Source organism: Pleurodeles waltl, chromosome 3_1 (genome assembly GCF_031143425.1).
Source record: "Pleurodeles waltl isolate 20211129_DDA chromosome 3_1, aPleWal1.hap1.20221129, whole genome shotgun sequence".
Lineage (NCBI taxonomy): Eukaryota > Metazoa > Chordata > Amphibia > Caudata > Salamandridae > Pleurodeles > Pleurodeles waltl.
This window is the reverse complement of record NC_090440.1, coordinates 703100307-703110168: the sequence shown is the minus strand read 5'-3', so window position 1 is coordinate 703110168 and position 9862 is coordinate 703100307. Positions and strand designations below refer to the sequence as shown.

Genomic DNA, 9862 nt, shown 5'->3' with positions numbered 1-9862 from the left:
ATCCGGCTTTTGAAACCTGTGAGAGACTTCAAAGGGAAGGAAATACATTTCCTTCCCTTTGAAGCCTCTCGGGGCCTCCCCCATGGGATTGAAAAAGAAATGCAAAAGCATTTCTTTTTCAATCGCGCTGGAAGCTCTGCTTCCAGCGCGATGGGGGAGACCCTGTGACTAATCAGCGCGCGCTCGCGCGCTGACGTCACAGGGGGGGTTGGGGGGGTCGGGGGTGGGAGGGGAAGGGCTTCCCCTTCCATCCCTGACTTGGGGGGGTGGGGGGGAACCCCACAGAGGGAGCGAGAGCGCTCCCTCTGGGCTCTGTGCACAGGACGTAATGGTTACGTCCTGGGCACAGCAGCACTGTGCCTCAGGACGTAACCATTACGTCCTGGGCACAGAAGGGGTTAAAGGCACCGAAGGGCTGCGCAATAGAAATAAAAGAAAGACAACGTGAAATGGACATCATAGAAGTTAAAGTGAACAGAAATCAAGAAAGGACAAACCATGGCGGCCATCTTTAAGGTATTACAATAGCAATCCTGTTCAAAATATCTAGGGTCACCAGAGGGCAGTGCACCATCACAGTAAAAATAAAAATGTAAAAATAGGAAAGGGGAAATATAGTGGCCATCCTAGAAATATAAGCTAATTAGCATGTGACTGACTGGATACCACAATGTACCAAAAATGAAAAGAGAAAGTAAAGCGAAACATGAAAAAGTAAATGAGGAGAGAGGGGAAGAAAAAGACCCATATAACTATAAGGGAATCCAAAGTGCTGGTAAGACCATGAACATTGATAACAAGGGCCAATTATTGAATTGAAACAAATACAGTCTAAGTGCGACCCTTAATAGTAGGCCATTCAAGCTCATACAACACAGGAGGAGCATTGCACGTCTGATAATACAGCGTAACAAAAGACAGATTTAGATGTCAACAATTTGTTAAGACATTCACATGTATGCAGGCAAAATGAATATCAGTACATGATACTGTGGACCCTTTTACAAACTATTATGAGCTAATTAAAAAATCATAAGACAGTATACAGTCATTCGCTGAATGTTGTAGTCCTATACAAGTATTGTCATGTGGATAAAGACAGAGAAAGTATATTATAGAAAATAGTGTAATTCATAAAAAGTATTATGGCCCTGATCCATCGCTCATAGGCGGCAGATCAGAATAACAAGCAGAGGTAGTACGGGAAACATTGAGCAGTGTACATATATTGTTCGACATTGCAGTCTAAGACAAACAGTATCTTGTGAATCAAAGCACTGAAAATCTATTACAGAAAATAGTGCAGTTCGTGATCAGTATTATGGCCCAGGCTGCCTCCCTTTGACGTAATGTCCGCTCCCTATTGCCCCCTATAGGGTGCAAGGCAATATGATCAATCCCCTGGAACCAAATCTGTGCATCATGAGGGTGAGCCAATGCTATGTGAGCTGTCAATGGATACCTAGTGTCATTATTCCTGATAGCACGTAATTTTTCCTGTATTCGGGATTTTAGAGGGCGTTTGGTACTTCCCACATAGATGGCATTACATGCCCATCCCAGGACATAAATAAAAAAATTTGTATTGCATTGGATGACATTTTTGATAGTAAATGTCCTAGTCTTATTATAATTTTTTTTTTTTAGATTTATCAAGACCAAAAACACAAATTTTACAATTGTGGCAAGTAAAAAAAAAAAAAAAATCGGTTTTGGAGAGAGCCATGTGACAGAACTAGGTGCAGAGATATAGCTCGGACATAATTGATCCCTTAAGGTCCTCCCTCTCCGGTAAGTAATCATAGTTTTTTTTTGGTAGGTGTTCTTTAAGGCCTGGAATTACAGTCAGTAAAGACCAATGTTGTTTTAAGATTTTGAAAATATCCTGACTTTGAGCTGTGTATCGGGTGACAAAAGACACCAATTCCATACGATTCTTGTTTTCTCCATGGGATTTCGAAATCAGGGTTTCTTTCCTGGTTAAATTCATGATGCGTTTTTCTGCTCGGAAAGGATCTTATGATTTTAACCCCTCTTAATGAATCTCTGTTTTGCAAGTTGAATCTGTGTGAGAAATTTATCGTTGGTACTACAGTTCCATCTCACACGCACCATTTCACCAAAAGGAATATTGTGAATTACCGAAAGTGGGTGGGCACTGGTAGCATATAGAACTATTATAAGCTGTAGATTTTCTGTATAACACACTCTGTATACAATTGTGCTCTATAAAAAATCTAATGTCCAACAAGTCAATAGTATCATTGCTATAATGTAAACTAAGTTTTACATTATAAGGGTTGTCGTTGAGAAAGGCATGGTACATAGTAAGTTGTTCAATGGTTCCATTCCATATTATAATGATATCATCTATATATCGCCCCCAAAAGACAATATACTCAGTCCAGGGGGAGGTGTGTTTACCCCAAGCATGCATTTTCTCATACCAGCCCATAAACCGGCATATGATGGGGCAAATTTTGAACCCATCGCCGCCCCTTGTATCTGTTGAAAATAATTCTTGGACAAATAATGTCAATCATTTCTATAAGCATCTGGTTATGTGTAAAAAGATCAGCAGATTGAGTATTTAAATAAGAAGTAACCGCTTGTATAACAAAGGGTTTTTGAATACACGTGTTTAAACTATTCACGTCCATGGTGGCAAAAGTGAGGTCATCAGACCACGTGAAATCCTCACATTTATTGAGAATGTCTTTGCTGTCCTCTATAAAAGAGGGTAAGTTGCACACAAACTTTTGTAAGAAAAGGTCCACATATTTGGAAAGTTTCTCTGTAGGTGATCCACTTTGTGATTCCTTTTCTTTTCCTTTATAGTCTTCTATAATGCTCCTTTATAAGCTAATGCCGTCTTATTACCATTAGGACCATCTTGCCTTTCATGCCTCACCACTTAGCCGTTTTCCTATGTAAATGTTTGCTTATCTGTTTCACTTTTAACCATTTGATGTATCCACCGTCATCTGCACTTCTGACTTGCCAATTGACCAAAATCTTTCCTCATCTGCTAACTCAGACTTTCTCTTTAGTAGGTATTAATTTCCTTACACCCTCATCAAAGTGTTTATCCAATTGTTCAGTCAAATTAGTCTTTTCCATATCAATCTGAGTTTTCTCTCAAGTCTCTGTTCATCTAAAAGGACAGTGGTAATGAAATTGATTAATACTATTTTTACATTTTGTAAAAATGGAATTATTTCTCTCCCAAGATACCTCCAACCCAACAAACTCTCTCTCAATGAACCTAATGACCTTAATAGCACTGAGGTTCCAAATTCCTCTTGCTGTTGTCCCAAAATATGGCCATGTTAAATACTCATTAAATTCAATTAGTACACTATTATTAGCCCAAACTTTTAAAATGGCTGCTTGATGCATAGTAGTACACATACTTACGGTGGCTCATCAAAGTAAATTCTGTTTCCGAATAACAATGCCAGTGTGGATCCTTAAGCAGTGGCCGCACCAGAGCTGTCCATGCCCTGGCCAGCTTAGTCCTAAATCAGGCTGCATCTGCTGACACAGAGACCTCAAGCGCCGGCCCCCAAAGTATTTTTCTAATTAAGCAAGAGTGAAGGGCGCTAACTGCTACAATTACTCTGAATTTATTTTGTTGTAGTCGTCCGAATCTAACAACACTTGCTCACAGTTAATTTCATAATCAAATCCAATAAGATCCTTATGCTAAAACCTCTAGTAACCATAAAAAGTATGTATAAAATTATTAAAATACCAAATAAGAATAATTACTAAAGTAAACATAGTGTATTGTATGATTGTAATTTATTTCCATATCACTTCCACTGTAAACTCTCATATATTCATATTTATGAACATTCTGTCTCGTACATAAATTACCAATCCTCAGCCATAGTACGCGTATTTGCATAAGCAGTAACAAAATAAAGATGGCTGCTGTTCTTTTTATTCATGCATGTTCCAGAATGTTTTACATTTTCTAGTCTTAAGGTTGTAATCTTGTTTCTGCTGCGTATCCAGTGCAGTAAAAGAGGAATGCATTAAGTTGGCGTCCGTGTCATAAAATTAGCATTGACCCAAAGTTCTGAAAACCTATAAAATCTTGACTGTTTCCTGAAATATCACTCAACTGACTCCAAGTCTATAAAAACCCAAATGTGAATAAAGCGATCATATACTCAGCAAGGTCAATACTTTCACTCCACAGTGGACTTCATACGTCATGGTACGAAGGCTTAGTAATACCACTATTGGGTTAGGCCACATTGCTCATGGGTAGATCCCATATTGTGGTTTCTATGGTGCCTCTGATGGATTAGGCCATCTGTTGGAACTAGAGGAATTATTTTTGTTTTATGCTTTCTGGACTTCTTAAACTGTTTATATATTTTGGACCTCACCGATTTACATCAGCAGCAGTTTCAGTGTTTGACATAATCCATACTAAAGCTGCACGCTCAGCAAGGTATTACGCTTGTGCTCGCAGCAAGACCCCAGGCTTATGCGCAGTGAAGTTTAGTGCATTGTGCTCATACTACTCCGGCAAACCTCACACACTTTAACCAACTACTCTTATGCATGTCAAACTACAGCCATTTTTTCACCATACACCAGAAGGTTGCTGAGGATCCCGATGCAAATCTGAGCAATTCACAACCTGATCTCAGATATGACATTCCACATAAATCAGACAAATAAAGTAGCTGTTTACGCAGTAAACTAGAAAAGGCTTTGGGGCTCGCAAGGGGCTTGAGGTATAATTCCAAGCATTACTGCCTTTATGTGTAAACAATGTGTACTTCGATCAAGAAGGGAAACCTTCGCTAATTTGCGATCTGTATGTTCTTTGGCTGACAAAGGAAGTCTTTCTCTCCTGCTGTTTTCTCTAGAAGTTTCTTTCACTGTTGTACAGCTGTGGCATTCTGTATGTAGAACCTGCATTGGAACCTGGTTACGGAACCTGGCAACTGTGACTAAGGGAACCTGGTGACTGTAACCAGGGCATCTGACAGTTGGTGGAGAGGAGCAGGAAGAAGGCTTGTATTGGCTGGGGTGTTTTATATGACTCTTAACTTAAATAAATGATAACGGATTTCATCGTAAATGGTGTCACCCCTCATCATTTCATTGGCGACGAGGTAGAAGAACCCATTGACGTTTATACCACGAGCGAGGTGAAGTGTCAACACCCCAACACTACTACTGGAGCTGTGTAAAAGCTCACCTGATTTCAATAAACTCTGGCGGCTTTGGTCGAAGCGCAGCAAGGATTCAGCTTGTTAGCGTGGCAGCGATTTGGATCTCGGCTTCTCCGTCTCTCACTGGTGCAGCTGTCTTAATCCAGAGCCGATCCAGCGTTATTTGTCTGTTTGGCGGTTGCGTGGATCTCTGCTACTCTGTTTATCCGTGGTTCAGCGGAGCCGTGAAAAAGCCGAAGTGGCTTGTCTTCACTGCTCCGAGCCTCCGTACCTTGGAGCGACAGTGTGTGGCGGCGTCAAAGACCTTGTGCTCCGGCCGCACTCGGTGGTGCAGCTGTACCCTCGGGGTTCCGTTACGGCAACTGCTGGTCCTGCAGCGCCCAGTTCTCCGTTTTCCTGGCGGATTGCTCCGTTTTCTGTCAGACTTGCTCTGGGGCTTTGCTCTGGAGACGTTTCAGAATTCAGCTGCTCTGCTTCTCCACAGTGTCCGACGACGTTTCTGTCTTGAACTCTCCAGGGAGTTGTTCCGGGTGCCAGAAGGTGGCGCTAGAGCACAATGGAAGAAATTGAGTCGTAGAAAAATGCTTCCTAGAGCTGGGACTGTAATTTGTAAACTGTTCTGTACTAGTGGTAGCGTTCTTTTATGAGTGAAATTGTAGTTTTAGATTGCTGTATACTGCATTACTTTGAGTAGACTTTTATATAAAACACTATACAGATTCAATAATTAATACTATTTTGCATGATATAGAGTGGCACAAATTTTTAAAGGAGATATTGGTAACTTATTTGATATTATCATTCGCCATGCAGAATGTAACGTGTCCCCCATTTTTCTTACCTTCTCCTGGTGAACCACAGATTCCATGGAAAAAATGGAAAGGTGTGTTTGCACATTATGCAAGGGTTTGTGGCACTTCGTTGAGTGCTGAGCGCAAGATGTCACTTTTGTTGCACTGCCTAGGGGCGGAAGGTCAGGAGGTTTTTGAAAATCTTCCCGAACCTTCTGTTGATGATGCGAGTGAACTCAATGAATTTGAGATTTGTATCAAGAAACTTGATTTGCATTATTCATATACTTCTTTCGTTACTGTAGCTGCTTGTATTACCACCGTTTTTGGTGTGTTGCTTTAGGTTTGAATGCTTTAATATATTACTGTTCTTGGGCATTTACTCTTTGAAGAAAACTATATGCTGCAGGTTTATTAGTGTTGTAAACATAGGGGGTTATTACAACTTTGGAGGAGGTGTTAAACCGTCCCAAATGTGACGGATATACCACCAGCCGTATTACGAGTTCCATAGGATATAATGGACTCGTAATACGGCTGGTGGTATATCCGTCACTTTACCGTCACTTTTGGGATGGATTAACACCTCCTCCAAAGTTGTAATAACCCCCATAGTCTGTACAGCCTGCTTTGATAAATAGTCAGGAAATGCAAATATGTTTCAAGCTATATTGTACTTTAAAGCCCTTTAAAGGATTATTGGATTAATTGATTGGATGTATTTTTTGTTTTGTTTTGTGTTATGCCGTAATTACATAATGAGTAGTTGTATGCGTACTATAACTGTAGTAAATACTCCTCTCAGGCTTTGTCGTACAGTGGCTTTATTCATTGTTTAAAAATCCAGACTTTTAAGCATCTGTTAAAACGCACCTTTTCCTAGTTACATGTAGGTTCAGTATATAGGACTTTTTTTTGTAATTCTAATCAATCTGTCTTCCCTGTTAGGTATGTGGGGGTTGTCCTAATAGGGCAAAAGGATATGTATGGCATGGAGGGTTGCGCTTTATAAATTACTTATAACCTAACATAAGTATTCCTGTATGGGCCACAGCACTGAGATGTCTCCCTCTTTCTGTCTTCCTAAGGGCACAGAGGTTAAGGCCATCACCTATTCAGCAATGCAGATTCACGAGGAGGAGAAGCCGGAAGTTTTTGTCATCATTGATATCTAATGGAAAAAAAATGGTCAGTTGCCAGATGTAGAAAGTCTGCTCTTTCCCTGCCAGGTGTGCGCAAATTCTGCTCCTTCAACATCTTCCACGAGAACAATGCGGATGGATATACATGTTGAAGCCTACTCCAGATCGCTTCTGTCATGGACACGCTGTTAATATTTACCAAAGTTTGTCATCTGCCCAATATCTGGGGTGATCAGCACTTTTGAGTTGAACGGGATTATGTGTATTGTTGCACGGCTGGAGGCAGGTGGCCTCTTACACCAGCTGGGAAGTCAGACTTTTGTGGAGTGTATGAACTCTAAATGCGGCATGTGCTGCCTTCTGTTAAACGTCTGCCATTTTAACTCTTGAAAGTGCATTTTGGAAAGGTGGATATATACTGAGGGCAGAGTGTGCCTGGAGTGGATTATGGTGGGAGCTATTAGTGGTATGGGACATACGGAGCAAGAGGAACAGCTGATTCCTCATTGGTGTCTTTTTTTCCTGCTCCTGTAAAGAGGTGCCTCTCGGGTGCCCCTTTTAATTGTGGCATCCTCCATTTGCACAGGCCCTTAACGGCTACGTTTCACTTTGTGTTAACTTTTCTACCTGCTTTCAACTTCTGTCATATGTCTGGATTTGTTTGTAGCTGACTGAAGATATGGGAATGGTCCCACAAAAACCACAATGGTATTCCTGAAGATTTGGGCCTGCTGTAACAGCCCACGGTGCAAGCCCCCCCACATACTGTCTGCTTCCCTGCGCAGACGTGATGATTGAATACCGAAGCGTGCTTTCACTCTGCAGGGTTTGTTTTACCTCACCTCTTATTGTAACTAGACATTTACATGACTTCGTTTTATTGGGATACCACTTTTTCCTGTGTTATTCTTCCGAAGAGCTTTATCAGGTGTTTTATTTTGTGACAGCAAAGAACCAAGTCTACAACTCTAAAAATAAACAGATTTGTCTAATAGATGCCCAGAATTGGTAAAATGGGGTTCAGGCGGTAGTCTTCTCGGCCATCCTACATACATACATACCCTCATGCTATCTCCATTAAAATGGCACTCAGTGAAAAGAAACAAAGAAATTCCTTTCCATCTGCCGTACCTTTTCGCTGAAACTCATGTGGTTCAGAAGTTGTAAGAAGAAGTGTTATATATTTGCAGCATCCAACAGACCCAGGGCCCACTGCCTGGCAGCTACCAGTAGGCTAACAAGGAGGTCTACTGTCATTGCCCCCAGTACCTTTAGGTTACTTATGCATATGAGTGAAAAGGAGAGAGATTTTGTGGGAGTAGCAAGTTCCTTTGTATTGACGGACCTAACTTTGCCTGTCTATGGTTGTATCTGGCAATACTTGCCTTCCATGGCTGCTACAAATCTGTTTTCGCCATTAGCAGGAAATATCCTGATTAAAAAAATAAAAATTAAAAAAGACCATAAGTAAGGAATGTAGGTTTTTCTTTTCTTTTTACACTTGCAATTAGACCAGGGCACGCTCCAAGATGTTTTTTGTTGTCTACCTCGCCTGTAATCAAAAAGGGAAAGTTTGTCTGAAGTGCAAGCTTTATCCACCGGTCCCAACTAAGTGTCTTTTAAATAACGTTTTAGGAAGGATTTTACGTCCCCCCTCTTCCAGTCAGATTGTTCCTTTGCTGCATAGTTCATAAGCAGAGTTCCCCGCTGGATGTTCAGTGCAGTCACCTGCGCCAAGACACACCCTAGGTTAAATTCTAACACTACCACCAATGGGTTGCTTGTATGTGGATGGATGTGAATCGTCACTCACTTACAAACACAACCTGACACGGGGATAGCGGGGGGAACAAATTGGGATCTCACAATCATATTTTTCTCTTTGTACAAGCTGCTCAGGAGAACACGCTGTATTGCATCTATTTTAAAATCGGGTTTATGGTTCTAAAAGAAAATGCACTTTTGGTATTAATATTTTACATTAAAGCTTATACTGTTTTGATGATCGTATGTATAAAAGGTGATACGAATTAAAGATTGGGATTTGGAAAACATGGATAATGCGTGGCAATCTTTGGTACAACATTGGAATCTAGTCTTCTTGTAGCCTTTCTCTTTCCCAGTCCAGTAATAGCTGTTTCCTTTCCTTTTACTGTCCTAAAGCACCACTGGCTGTCTCAGATGCTGCTGATCACTGTGCCTGGCTGCCGGGTTGATGAAAACAGCACCAATGCAGCCAGCATGCTGGTTAAGAGCGACTTGGATGCATCCTCCTGACACTATGGCAGTAATGGGGGAATCTCCCTTCTGCATTAAGGCCCAGATACATTGCTTCGTAAATTATGGCCATTGTGTGGGATCTGTTGTCCCAGATGCAGCTCGTCAGACATCAATGCCGGATCTTTGGTCTTAGAATTGATACCTTTTGATATCATGGGCATAGTACTAGAAGTTAGAGCCAAGATGCAGCCCTAGTGGTAATACGGCTACAACGTGGGATCTGATGGCCAACTCGATGATGAAAAAACATAATCATGATTGCTTTCAGTACTATGTACCAGTCCCACCAGCTGCTCACGCTCTGCCAGTTCTACCTTCTCGTACAACATTCCAGTCTCAGGTGCTTAATGGCCTACCAATGGCAGCTGCTCACAGTGACCAGGACAACTAGACTTTATCACAGGCCAACAGTGGGCAGCTTGTCACAAACCGACAATCCCTCCTTCTTATG

General features: G+C 41.4%; 1 protein-coding gene across 3 annotated transcripts in view; it reads left to right on the top strand.

Annotated features, from left to right (window-relative positions):
• The window catches only part of ZBTB8OS (zinc finger and BTB domain containing 8 opposite strand), a 34531-nt gene extending 25346 nt beyond the window's left edge, over window positions 1-9185 (top strand). For 2 of the 3 annotated variants that reach the window (XM_069223383.1, XM_069223384.1), the window contains exon 7: window positions 7078-9185. In XM_069223383.1, the coding sequence (XP_069079484.1) occupies window positions 7078-7164 (87 nt within the window). In that variant the 3' untranslated portion in view covers window positions 7165-9185. Of the gene's footprint in view, window positions 1-1647; window positions 1792-7077 lie in introns of all 3 variants that reach the window. The other variant, XR_011201409.1, reaches the window with a different exon arrangement.
• The last annotated feature ends 677 nt before the right edge of the window (window positions 9186-9862 follow it).